Below are 14,566 nucleotides of genomic sequence, written 5' to 3' on the forward strand. Positions count from 1 at the left end.
TTTTCCATCAGTTTCTTGTATCTCCCCTGCACATGCACAATTTTCCAGTCAGCCAAGAATGTAAAGAGAGCTTATCTCAGCCTTTCTATGGCTAATTTCCAGGATATTCTCCAACCCCCAACTGTTACTTTGAGCTAGCAAAGCAGCAGGTTTACCCTGTGCATTCCTGCATCAACCACTTTTAGGTGACAAAGACAAAAGACCCTCCTCCCTGCACACCCCCAGCACAACAAACCCACACTCACCATCCTGAATGAGTACAACCCATTTGGCAGCAAAGCTGCTGGTTTTTGCAGCCAGCCCTGTGCTGGTAAAATCATTTTTCTCACCACACAGGTTCTTTTTTCTTCTTTTTTGTGTGTCATTGCTTATGAGAATTTGCTTCAAATCAACTTATTTTGTTTTCTTCCCTAAGGGGAAAAACCCTAAGGAGCAAATTTGATCCTAAAGACTAATATAACTCTTGGAAAGTTATGTATTCTAGGCATTTATGTAAACTCTCTTAAAGAAATGATTACATTTCTAATAAAAGTTCCCATTTTCCAGTATTTCAAAATTCTGGTAAGTGACTCAAAGTAACATTTTTAGGTTGATACATTTAAAATAAAAATTTCCTCCCACACGTCGTTCAACCAAAATATCATCTTCTTATCTGGTTGAGTCCGAACGAGGAAAGCCATACTGTTGAACAATGGGACAAAAACTTTATGTACTCACTGCTGAGAACACTTTCTAGCCTCAGCTGGGCCCCTTAGGTTTTTTACCTACCAATAGTATTAAGGGGTATTAAGCTCCCACATCTGTGAATTAACTGACTCTGTTTCTGAAATACTAGGATAACTGCTGTGTCATGTGTAACTTTCAATCTTTTCCAGTCTGATGACCTAACTGATAATATGAGAAAAACATTTCCATCTTACCATGTCTATTTTGAAAGAGCCAACACCCTGAGTTTTCATTTATACAAACAGGACTCTACTCCACAGCTAATTAAGAGACAAGCTAAAACAGTATAATAATACTTCTTTGTATTTAGTAAAATGAAAAAAACCAACCTCTTTTTTCTTCTTCTCGTTTTAGTTTATCTTCCTCTATTTCTTTCGGGAGTTTTTCCTTTTTCTCTTTCTCCACATCATTATGCAAATGTTTTGTCGTATAGCTGAGTGCTGGTGAAAGAAGGATCTCTCCATTTTTGCAGAGTTCATCACGAATTTTAATAAAAAACTGCTGAAGTTCTACCGCATCCTCATATATTTCAGAATCTGTCCTATAATAGTATTAAGAGTATTCAGTGACATATAAATTGCTTCTTTTAAACATCTTGATTATACATTTAATTCTATTAAATGCTTCTTTAATGTGTTAATTGATATAATGGTACTTCTGTACATTCTAAGAAGGGGTATTCCTTAAAATTTGTTAGGATAGAATCTGAAGTGTCATTTTACCATGGTAAAACCTCATGCCCACCAGTTTCTCTTTCCTTAAGGTTCATTCCTTATACAGCTCACGTAAAAGGAAAGGCCTCTCATACAGTTTCCTGGGGAGAAACATGGCATGTTCATTAGTTGTTTTTTGTAACAGAAGAGGGCTGCCAGAATCCAGGACTATACAAAGGCTCCACACCATGTGCAACACTTACCTGCAGCTAATCTTTGGATTAATTTTTACTTTCTCTTAACTGAGAGACTCACACATCGTATATAGTGTTAACAAAAGGTCCAGTCCACTTCTTTTTGGATCTATATCATTGCTGTCTAGGTTGGTAGGCCTCAAGAGACTATTTGAATCTAAACTGCAAAGTCCTGAGGGAATCCTATAATGGCTACAGGCCTCAGGGTCAGTGTTCATTTTAGTTTCCCAGAAATAACTACATAATTCTGGGGAACTAGCAGAGACGACATACTGAAAGATGGAAAAAAATTACCTGTGTCACACTGAAAATTTTGTAAAGACTCTTTCCCCGTTTACAAAATGAGAGGATTAGGCCAAATAAACTTCAGAACTTAGATTGAAAAAAATTTTATTACTATTTCTAATCCACTGTTGGTCTGAGGAAGGCTTAAATATAATTCTATTAACTAAGATTATCGGGGTCTGAAAAATTGTTCCCAAAGGTAACCACAGACCAAGATTTAGCAGCAGTATGGAGACATTCTGGCCAGGGGAGTGTGGCTAGTCTAGCAAGCCGCACTCCCAGCAGCTGTTTGTTGACACTGACCACTAACTAGAACATCAAACTTTAGGAAAGTCTCCAGAATGATTCTCCCCATCAGCAAAGGTGAACTGGCAATCTATAACACTGCCAATAACAACCTAAATGGATGTTCCTGGAAAGATTTAAAAATCTCTTCAGATTATAGAAATGCTAACACTTGTAGGAAAGCAATGAAAATTAAACTGGCCAAGGGAAGGAACTCCTATCACACTATTTTGATGCTTATTTTCTGAAAAGAGATTTCTAAAGATTGTTGACTTGAAATTAATCTTATAAGAGCTTAGAATTTTAAGTATAAAATTAAAACTAAAAACAAACAAACAAAAAACTAAAGACACACTTGGTAATCCATCTTACATTGAAAGGGCAGATTCATAATTCCATCACATGCTCAGAACAGTAAGCAATTTGCACCCTGAACTCCATCTCCTAGGCCTCAAAAGCAAAAGCCAATCATATTAACAATGGGAGAAGGAAAGAGCTCATTTCTTAGAGATGCAAATCTGTTTAATTCTTAGAGTAATCATGTCATCTATGCAGGAAACAAAGTTGCTAATAATCTAAGAGACAAACGCATTTTGGAAGACTCAGAACTAATCCCAAAATGTAATGGGGGCTGGAGGTGGGGAGGGAGAGTAGTGAGTTCAGACTTAAGGGCTATTTACATAAATCTGAGAACAAGAACAGAAGTCTAAACTCCTTGGAAGCAGGGTTTGTTTTGTCTATGGGTATGTCCCATGTATCCAGAACATGCTCATAGCTGGTAGCCACTCAGTAAACACTTGCTGAATAAATGAAAACAACTTATGAATAAATGAATGCAGATTTTGACTGCAAGGTGTCTCCCCACCTTTCTCTTTATTTCTATCCCCACTGTTGAAGAATAAGGACCATTTCCTAAATGTGTCACTCAAAGGCCTCTCCAATCTGACACCAACTCCATCAGTCTCTTGAACACACATTATTCGTTTCCTATCCCTATGCTTTTACACATACCAATTCACCTTATTTGAATCCCACCCATTTCTCATTCTTCCCTGATGCTTCATGCTTTTTTAGAACTCTAATGCAGTTACATACTCCATCTTCTTTAACCAAAATCAAGTTGTTATACGGTATCTCATACCTGGAATTATTTTTCCCTAAGCACAGGCATTCTGCCAACTGTCAGACGTCAAGCTCTTAGAGCACAGCACTCAAAGCCATGGCTGTGCTCCATGACCGGTGTTTTGGTGACTGGCTCAGCAGTGGCCCTTTACAGTGAGGAACAAGATGAGCCACCCCACTTACTAGCTGTGTGACTTTGGGCAACTTATTTCTCTCTGTTGTGCACTTCTTCATATACAAACTGGGAAGATTATCACACACCCAGAATGGCTCTTATAAGTGTTAAAGGTTATCTGCGTAAAGTACTTAGGGTGGTGCTTTACAAAGAGCAGGTGCTCAATAGAAACAGCAAAGGCTACTTTTCATTTTCTTTCAAGGCCCAGGGCAAATGCAGGCTTCACAGGTACCCCAGCTGGAATAACCCCATGCCCACTGACTAAAAGCCCAGCTCTCAGCATGATAGACTATAAGCCCCAGTAAGGTAGGATTAGTATTTTTAACTTTTAACATTCCCCCCATGTGACCCCAAGAACACACAGAAGACACTGTAATTGCTGAACTGAAAATGTTTTCACAGTTGAGTATATACCATTGTTAAGTGGTAGATACACACCACAGATCAAATTAGAAGGGAACTTAAGTTTCATTGAAATTTAAATTCAACAGCTTCTTTTAGAATATTTATTGTCTACAGAATGAACATTAAAGTGAGGAATCCGGAGGAGGGTATATCTCAGTGGTAGAGTGCATGCTTAGTCCTGGGTTCAATCTCCAGTAACTCCATTTTAAAAAACAATTAAATAAATACACCTAATTACCCAACCCCACCCCCCCAAAATACAAAACAAACAAAAAAACAAAAAAAGGTGAGAAATCTAAGATGAAAAAGAAACCCTTTTAGGTATTTGAAATGGCAATCAAATTTAAGTCACTCTAACCTTAGATCAGTATCGTAGAGATATTTTAATTTATTTAAAGTATGCTTGCATTGAACTCAAACTCTGAAAGAAAATCATATTATTATCTCTAATTAAAAGAATTTTATTCTTTAAAAATTATATTAAAAAATTTTTAAAGTGTTTTGGCTATTTTAGGTCATTTGAATTTCTATATACATTCAACTTAAAAAAAATTTTTTTTGGACCAGGCGGTAATTAGGTTTATTTATTTTTAATGTAGGTACTGCGGCTTGAACTCAAGACCTTCAGCATGATAAGCATGCACTCTACCACTGAGCTATATCCTCCTCCCTAAAAATATTTGTTCTTAAAAGGCTATATTTTAAGAGTTTATGCTTTTTAAACAGATCTTCAATTTGTCCTATTCTTTCTTCTCATTGGCCCTACTCTAGATGATTGAGCAGTGTGCCTTCTCTCCTCCACAGAATATACTTGTTATCTAGAAGTTTCGGCTGATTAAAATTCAAAATAGTACCCCATCAGCTGTAATCAATGTACCTACACTGAAATAGCATATCAAAGCAAAATTCTTTATTCTGTTTTGCATTAAATGTCACACCTTCTCAAAAAGAAATGGCTTTGAAAACTTACCGATTCATCCTTCTTGCCCTTTCCAATACTTCAAACATATGCTCTTGAAATAAATCAAGCCGCCGGTAGCGATTATTTTCAACATTCTTCCTAATTATGTCAAAAGTAAGAGGGGGTTTGTTTGGAAAGTTGGGGTCCACAGCAGGAATTTCTGCTAAGGAATCACTGTAGCATCTTCCCTCATCGTCCTGATGACTCATGACAGACACAAAAAGATTGTGGATAAGTTCTTGAATCAGCAAGGTCACATTTGGGACATGAGAGTCCTCATCTCCCTCTAGGTCTCTCCGAGTTTCAAGCAGGACTTTGTGTAGGACAAGGGCATCTTTGTAGATCAAAGACTCAGGCTCATTGTATGTACAGGCATTGTTAAACATCATGACGAAATCCTCAACCATGGAGTCTATATCTTGGTATTTGTTGGCCATCATGTGACTTCGAATTTTTTCCATGTCCATTGGCTTTTTAATGGTCAAATAGTAGTCAGGCAGCTCGGATCTGGAGGGAAGCCTCAGAAATATGGCACTGAGGCGGCGACCCCTCTTATCAGTATAATTCTTTACAGCTTCGTAGACTTCATTTAGTTTCTGCTGCATTGGAGTCATGTATTTTGATTTTTTAGGAGAAATACCACTCTTCCTACCTAAAGAAAGAGATTTAATGTTAAAGAGATAAAACAAATGAACTTAAACTTGTATACAGTTGGTAGCACAACCATAACCTGGGACTATTCCAAGTGACTTATAAAATACAGTAATTTAGTATGTCTCTAGTGAATATATCCTATCAACAAACAACTAGAAAAAAATCAAACTGTTTTCAGTACTCATATTTTTGGTGGGACAGTAAGTACTGCTATGCTGAGACAGTTGTGAATAAGGTAGAAAAAAGGAAATGAGTAGCTATGTGAAACTCTAATTCTATCACCTATGCTATCCTTGAGAACTGAGATTTTCATCAAGGGAGAAAAAGAGATGTTAAAACAGAGGACATTGAACAAAAACCTTGCTGCTTTGAATCTCAATTGAGAGTATTAGTATGAAATTTGGGGGAGGGCAGGTAATTAGGTTTGTTTGTTTGTTTATTTATGTAGGTACTGGGGATTGAACCCAGGACCTCGTGCATGCTAAGCACAGCACTCCACTATTGAGCTATACCCTCCCCTCTCAGTGTGAACTTATGATATATTTTCTCCTTAAATATAACACACACATAAAATTTCTTAGCTTGTCCAAAATCCTAGAAACAAAGACCAACCCAGTAGCGGTATATTCTAATACAGTTTTGACAATATAGACTATAGCTCTGGAATACTGATTTCAAATATTAATGCCAGTAGCTCTTTGATAAATGGCTGATTATACAGGATGAGCCTGGTATACCTTGAAACACAAGATATTAAAGAATCTATCAATGACTTCTTACCATGGTCACATCTAAAAAACAAAAAATGGGGTAAATGTTGGACTATGTTAGTAAACCAATGCATTATTTTCTTTGTATTTTATTAATTTGAAAATTGGCAAATAAAAGGGAAAAAATCTAACTTTCATCCTTTCAAAAATCAAAACAATACATACAAACAACTGCACTACTAGGTAACCAAATACTGGATGAGGCAATACTCTCTATACTGAAGTATTCCAGCTAGTAAATGAGCAAGGAACTTTAAAATTAAAACTATCTCTATTTTACATCTCTTTCATGAATTAATAACGTAGCATCAATAGCTATTAACATATTGGAAAGAAACAACAAGATATTATGTGCCACCTGATGGAAGATGATATATCACCTCTGAAGTCAGCTTCTGTGCTAAAGGGAGGGATGAGAATCAAATTTAATCTAAATGTGATCAAGCCTCTGGCTCCAACTACCAATTTACTGGAAATACAAAGGACGAAAGAACATATTATACTAAAGCAAAGGGATACAATTAGCAAAACTCAGACTGGAAACCATAGTACAAACCCAATTTCTTCAACAGACTGCAAGGAAAACTAAGAAAGATGGAGGAGAATTTACAGATTAAAAGAAGTATCAATTAAATGAAATGTGTGGAACTTATTTGGATTCTACCTCAACCAGACATTATCCCAATATAAGTGCAGAAAACCTATTATGAAGAATTCTTGCCAAGTTAAAACTAAATCTAATCAAGCCTTTAAAGTTAACTTCCATTTATAAGAAATAAGAGGAATAAAGGAAAAAGTTAACTGATATCACAAGGAAGTAAGCAAACTGACTAATCTGTAACTTGGGACTGTATTAAGAAAGTGACTAGGTTTCTAAACAGTCAATGGCATGAGGATAAAATAAGTGGGGAATTGCTCTACTTTTTTTTAAGGGCATAACAATCAAATGTAATATACAGAACTTAATTACATCTTTATTTGAAGAAGCCAACTGTAAAAATGTGTCTGTGAGACAATCACAAAAATCTGAAAATTTGTCAGGTATCAGATGAAACCAAGAAACTGCAGATTTTGTTAGGTGTGACAATGACTTCATGGTTATTTAAGAAAGTATCTGCATATTTTAGAGATACATACTGAACTATGCAGAAGTGAAATGGCATGATTGGACTTGGCTTAAAATAACTCAGAGCAAATGAAAAAGAAGAAAAAAGAGGATGCAGGAAATAAATATGGGACAAACTTGATAAATGCTGAGTAACAAGCATAGACAGAGATTCGTTGTACTATTTTTTATATTGGTATATGTTTTAAATTTTTCATAATATAAAACAAAAATGAAAAGGAACTTAACATCATGTTAAAATATCCTTTCCCTGAACTTTAAAATACATACATAAATATGTATTTACTTATATTTAGATAGTAACTACTAAATTACCTATCTATCATTAGTTTCCTAACTCAACTTATGGAATTAATTCTAGTTTTAAAAGGCATTAGGTCCCTAAAAGGTAGGTTTCCATTTCTGCAAAACTTCTGTATGCTTTCATAATTCCATGAAAAGACAAAGAAATCATAATTTAGCAATAAGTCATACCCAAAGCTATTGCAAAATTCAATTTACAGTCATTTCATATAAAAAAGCAGGGTCTGCTTGTTTTTCCCTTTTTTAGCAATTATGGCTCTAAAGAATATATGACACCACCACTATCATCTGTTTGGTAATTATTTTATTTATATATTTTAATTAATTAATTAACTTGGATTGGTTCTTTTCTTTTTTAATGGAGGTATTGGAGATTGAATCCAAGACCTCAAGTATGCTAAACATTTGCTCTACCACTGGGCTATACCTACTCCCCTATTAATACATTTTTAAACAAAGCAGAAACCTCTTCTTTAGCCCAATGGTACTAATTGTTTTTACTGTCTTTTCTTCTCTCACAATTTTTAACAAAACAACCATCGACAGACTACACTCAAAAGACAGTCGAGTTAACTTACAGAACAGTGGCTGGACACCTCTAACCTCTCAAATTCTATCTAGAAGGAGATGGGATTCACTTTTAATTCTAGTAATTAGCAAACATACATACAAAAATTTAAAAAAAGGAAGAAATGAAAAAAGAAAATCTTGCTACTTTACTCTTTTGGGCATCACATGTAGAAAAAATATCTATTCTTACTACTTAACATTTACAAAATGTCTACCGCATTCAAGAAAGTAAACAAAACCTTTGACATTATAGTTTTCTATTCCTCACATGCTTTCACGTTTAACTTAAAAGACAAAAGAGTGCTGGAGAGGAGGGAAGAAACTCCATGCTGGAGTACAAGTTCAGTTATATTCACCAATTATTAAATATTATTTCAGTAAATCAGTAATCTATCCTTGACAGCCTGAACTGAACAATGAAGTGTGCAGCCGCCTTACTCAGCTTGAGTTTGGGAGAAGCCATGTCATCATCATCAGGCAGTGGGCCCAGCTCTTTCCTTTTATCCTTGAGTAACTTCTCCAGGATGTGCGCATCATTGTACACCTATATTTAATTATAAATATAATTATTTTCTAAGAAGCTTTTTATTGAAGTATAATATATATTCACAAAGAAGTTTTAAAAACACAGGTAGGATAGTTGGGAACTAAAGAAATAAAGCTTGAGATCACTACAGAGCAACAAAATCATCTCTCTGTGGGGTGGGCTTTGGCCTTAATTGGTTTGTTGTTTAAAGTTTTCCAGGTGACTCTGTTGTGCACACATGCAGTCTCAAGTTTGAGACCTACTGCAGTAGAATTATTTCAAGTTTCTGCAGAAGTTCTGAAGCATGTTTACATATGTTGTCTCTTCACAAACCTCTCTTCCACTGGACCCTCATGGTAATAGACTTAGCTCAATGGAAATGAAAAATTAAAAATATTTGATAGTTGGAGAGCAACATCTCAAATGTTATTAAAACGGATTTAACATCAGTGTGAGTTCACAGTCTGGAATCCGACCTCTGAAAACCAACAATCCCTGCTTAGGCTCTCTTTCTGAAGACTGAGCCAAGGGTAGTAATACATAGTCAATGACAAGGTTACTCACCTAATGGCTTCGTCTCCACAGCTGCCTCTTCCCACTCCCACTACAGAGGTTCTTCTCCCTGACTGCCACCAGAGCAGAGAGGCTGAGGGAATAAGTGACCTCTCTTCTCTGGCCACCTCTCTTAAGGGTGGATTTTTCTCTACCAGTGGCAGACATTAGCCAATGACAACAAGGACAGTGTAAACCCCTATGATAGCGAGAACCGTTTGATCACAAGTACCCTCAGTGCCTACTTTATTTTATTTTAAAATTCAACAACACAAAAAAGAAATAAATGATTTGAAAATGTAATTTTATTTCTGAGAGATTTAAAGTAGATAAAGGAAATAGGGAAAAGATATATGCAACCCCATCCATGCTCACTGCAGCATTATTTACAATAGGCAAGATATGGAAACAACCTAAGTGTCCATCAATGGATGAATAAAATAAATGTCTCTCTCACACACACAGGAATATTATTTAGCCATAAAAGAATGAAATCTTGCCACTTGTGACAACATGGATGAACCTTGAGGACACTACGCTAAGTGAAATAAATCAAAGACAAATACCATATTATCTCACTTAGATGCAGAATCTAAAAAACAAAACCCCCACCACCTCCCACACACACACACACAATCATAGATACAGAGAACAGATTCGTGGCTGCCAGAGGCAGGGGTGGGAGATGGGAAAAATGGGTTAACAGAGTTAAAAGCTACAAACTTCCAGTTATAAAATAAATAAGTCATGGGGATGTAATGTACAGCATGGTGACTAGTCAATAATACTGTACTGCGTATCTGAAAGCTGCTAAGAGAGGAGATCTTAAAAGTTCGAATCATAAAAAAAAATTAAAACTATATATATGGTGGTGAATGTTAATTAAGATTTAACTGCAGTAATCATTTTCACTATATACAAGTATCAAATTATTATGTTGTATGTTTGAAACAGGTCAAGTATACCTCAATTCAAAAGATAAAGGATATGAAATAGAAAAAATTATAAAAGAAGGAAGACTGTATCTTAGCTATTCTGATAAAGAACTGAAAATCAAGGTGCTTCATAACAGAATTATTCAGAGGTACATTATGGGAATATTCTGGTACTTACATAATTATACAACTTTATGGACTATCCTTAGAGAAGCATGGCTACTGAGGATAGTAATAACAATAATAATAATGATAATGAAACATTTTAATGTCCGTGCTTTTCATTTGAGTGCTTTTTCAAACACCAGGTACTGTGCTACATGCTCTGTAGGCATTACGGCATTTAAATCTACAACCACTCAGATGCAAGTACTACTATTATCCCCAATTTACAGATGAGAAAGATAAGGTTCAGAAAAGATATATTACATAGGGATTGGCAGAGCAGGATTCAAATCTAGGAGGTCAGAATATAGTCAACCCTTCAAATCCATGGATGTGGAACCCGTGGATTTGGAAGGTCAACTGTACTACGCCATTTTATATAAGGGACTTGAGCATCTGTGGATTCTGGTATCCACGGGGGTCTTGGAACCAATCCCCCACTGATACTGAGGGACGACTGTACAGAGTATGAACTTTCTGACCTTTATAAAGTCCTGCCTCCCATATTAAACAATTAAGAAAAGACAAAATACTAAGCTATTCACTGAGAAGAGTAACCTACGTTAGGTCTCTAGACCTGGTCTCTCAAAATGCATTATTCCATGAGTAGCTCTAAAGAAAACACTCAAGGATTCCCACACATCCTTACCTGGGAGCCTTCCTCGTTGTAGTGCCTGGCATTTCGGAACATCAGCTTCATGTCTTCTATCATCCCCTCTTCCCCTGCATATTTGTCATTGCGGATGTTATGCTCAATTATTTTCAAGTCCATTGGCTCCAAGATGATTTTATAATAATCAGGATAGTCCTTTTTGGATGGTTTAACCATAAACAGATCACAAAGTCTTCTGCCTGAACCTGGCTCACGAGCTTCAAGAACAACATTGAATAAGATTTTCATTCGCTGCTTTCTTATGTTCTTTTTACTATTGAGGGGGGAGATAGAAAAGGGGGAAAATGAAAACAGGTTCAGTTTTCTTGACACAAGAATAAATTTGAAATGAAACAAATTAATCTTGTGGGCAGGTGTTTCACAATGATTATAATTTATTGACTATGTATGCCACAATCACAGTAAACATGCTGGAAGCTACAAGTAAACATTAGGAAAATGTTCAAAATAGTTAAAACAGTGACTCTGGCAGGAGTAGCCAAGAACACCAGACAAACCTGTTTAGAATATTTACGAAATACAATGCTTGAAAAAAGATCTTGTCTGATTCCAAAGAAAATGAAATTCTATTATCAACTGAAATATAGTTTTTGTTTTTAATAACAGTGAAAATGGAATAAAACTGCTGACTCTCTGTTACTAACAGTCCTCCTTTAAAACAAACAAAACAAACAAAAAGAAAAGAAAAGTATTCCATCTCTTAAGACAACCACTCCTTAACACCTGCATACCCTGATTACCAGAAAACAAAGAGAAGTTGTCTGTCAGACTAATGTCTCTATAGTGGGTACAAGTCGCTCTTGCATTTATCCTGTCAGGGTCAGTTCTACTCGCTCCCTCCTCCAGCATTATTCCACAATCCCAACGTAGCTTAAAGAATAAATGATCTGTGGTTCATCTGAGCTCTTGAGTAAATTTTTTATCCTTGAGTGTGAATCCCTAAATTCTCCCATAAGATGTGATGCTAGGAAACAGATGTGAGTGTTATAGAACAAAGTACAAGGGACTACAGGTTAGAACCTGAGTTACAAAGGGGCCCAAGAAAACATGGGCTAGCTTCCTAATTATTGAGGAAACTGGCTCAAAGAGGCTAAATGACTTGCCCAAGGTGAGCTGTCCAGTGAATTATTAGAAGAGATGATCTTCCAATAGGATTTCTGGCCCACTGTTATATGTCCTCAGGACACAGATAAAGAGATTCTAGCCAGAATCTCCAAAGTAGGTAATAAAATCAGCAGTCTCCAAGGTAGGTAATAAAATGTGCTTTAATTTCTCTTCAACAAACACTAAGATTCAATAAGTAAATATTTTTTACCTGTTTCGTATCTTATACATGGAAGGAAGTTCATTCCTCAAACAAACTACATGGCCAAATGGGTCTCCTAGTCCAGTCCTCTGACCACTCACTCACTCTATTGCTGGGTCATAAAGAAGCCAAAGGCCAGATATTTTCTCTACTAGGTTCAAAATATGCTTTTTTAAAAATAAGAAACAAAACTCAAATCAAGAATTAACACATGAGAGAATAAATACATATCCTAAGACAAGATTTTAAAACGTCTCAGAATGCATATCTTCCTAAATCATGGAGCTCAAGGCAACCTGGAAGTGATCCAATTAGGAGACTTTCCTAGGGTTGGGATCATCTCTGTCACCTGTGTGTGTCTTCACTTAGACTGTTCATTTCCCTTGGTGGCTCTGAGATCATTCTTGTCATTTCCTCCTCTCAGTATTTTTGTGTCTGTGACAAGTAAGTGATTATTAGATGGTGGCAATCTAGGAGAAGTTTCATCTAGTGGAAACTATTTCTTCAAAGAGGCAGCCTTGGGAGCTGATGTGAGAGGCAGAGCTCTCTCAGTCTAGGACTTTAGCAAGTGAATAATGGAAGGGGAATGCGGGACAAAGCTTCAACATCAGAGTTCCACATCAGGACAGAGATTAGAACACAGATGACTTCAGCCTTCAAGAAGCCTCTAAAGAAAAATTCAGAACCTGAATTTGATACCACAGAATTTAATAACTGCTCTAATAACTAAAATTTACTGTTTTAGGAATTGTATTATTGATAATATCCTGTCTCCATTTATATCATTCACTCTTTAAGACAGTGATGTATAACTGGTTTCCATCTTCAAAGGCAAGCAAAACTTTGATTATTACGGTCACTTATGATCTTCTCTGAACAAATCATTCTGTTATTTTGTTTACATTTTCTGAGATCCTTATATTGCCTTTGAGACTGAGAACCACTGGTCCAGTACTTTTAATCTGACTGTCAGAAAAAACTCATAGCTAAACTTCATATTTTTTTATAACTGTATTAGCTTGGATGGCTGGCATATTTACTTAATTTTTTTCCAATATGATGCTGAATCTTTTTATATCTACTTTTGAAAGTAACTTCAAATATTTTTTGAAATGAGATAAACACTACTACAAAAAGATAGTTACCATATTCCCCTGTTTGATACTTTGTTTGCAATGTCACTTTGATTTCCACATTCTTCTTATAACCCGTCTATATTCATCCTACCTCTCTTCCTATCTCACACCATTAACTATAAGCAGTTTATTCACTCATCCCTATTTTGGGAGAGCTGCATAAAATTAAATCCCAGACCTTGTAACTGGCATACTCATTCCTCTTTTTTTAATCAGCACCTGTGAACATACTTAGGTAAAATACTTCTTAAAAGAGTTCAAAACCAGGGTTGTTTATCATTTGCACTTAAGGATGCATTTAACGGGATATCAATACAGATCACAGACAGTGTTATAATAAATATACAATTTTAGAATTTTACAGATGGGCCATAAATGGTCCTGTGCTAACAAAACTGGTATATTACAGCAATTTTCCAATAAATGAAAGTCGAGCATCTTGAGAAATGTGTGCTTTTTCTAATTTGCACGGATTATGAGCTTGTAGAGGATTTGCTCTGAATCTCTGATTTTCCAGGACCACCATCTTACCATCCTCCTGAACCTCAACCTAGCCTAAAACACTGGAATCAGTGTCACTTTTTGCTTTTCTTAAGTTTATCACAAAGCTCTAGAGGACCTCCACAGACCTTCTAGATGCAACCTTTCCATTTAATTTTTCATGCTGTGGTGTTAGTCTTAACCTTCACAGTTTGTGGCTGACCACATTCTCATATGTCCTTATCATTATTCTTCGTATGAAGCTATTAATTATTATTATATGTAAGCATATTTGGATATACACACGAGATTCCTATTTACAGTTACAGCTAACACTTCTACCGTGTGCCAGGGTCTATGAACACTCATTTAATCCTCAAACTCTAGGAACCAGGTACAATTATTCCAACTTTGCAAATGTAAAAACAGAGGCTTAGAGAGGTCAAGTGAATACCTAAGGCCATAAAAAAGTAAGCAATGAGAATGAGAGTTGAATCAGCTGAT

At 35.9% G+C, this 14,566-nt stretch overlaps 1 protein-coding gene and 1 long non-coding RNA gene across 34 annotated transcripts in view; one reads left to right on the forward strand and one right to left on the reverse strand.

Annotated features, from left to right (window-relative positions):
* PBRM1 (polybromo 1) overlaps positions 1 to 14,566 on the reverse strand; it is a 102,238-nt gene that overhangs the window by 40,260 nt on the left and 47,412 nt on the right. For all 33 annotated transcript variants that reach the window (XR_012060660.1, XR_012060659.1, XM_072941443.1 and 30 more), the window contains 4 exons: positions 11,117 to 11,393; positions 8,728 to 8,833; positions 4,876 to 5,518; positions 1,056 to 1,267 (listed from right to left, as the gene is read on the reverse strand). Coding sequence is in view for 31 of the 33 variants with exons in the window: in XM_072941443.1 (XP_072797544.1) it covers positions 1,056 to 1,267; positions 4,876 to 5,518; positions 8,728 to 8,833; positions 11,117 to 11,393 (1,238 nt within the window). In the remaining 2 variants the exon portion in view is untranslated. The remainder of the gene's footprint in view (positions 1 to 1,055; positions 1,268 to 4,875; positions 5,519 to 8,727; positions 8,834 to 11,116; positions 11,394 to 14,566) is intronic.
* The window catches only part of LOC140686767 (uncharacterized), a 46,635-nt gene that overhangs the window by 23,149 nt on the left and 8,920 nt on the right, over positions 1 to 14,566 (forward strand). The window lies entirely within an intron of this gene.

Source organism: Vicugna pacos, chromosome 17, assembly GCF_048564905.1.
Source record: "Vicugna pacos chromosome 17, VicPac4, whole genome shotgun sequence".
Taxonomy (NCBI): Eukaryota; Metazoa; Chordata; class Mammalia; order Artiodactyla; family Camelidae; genus Vicugna; species Vicugna pacos.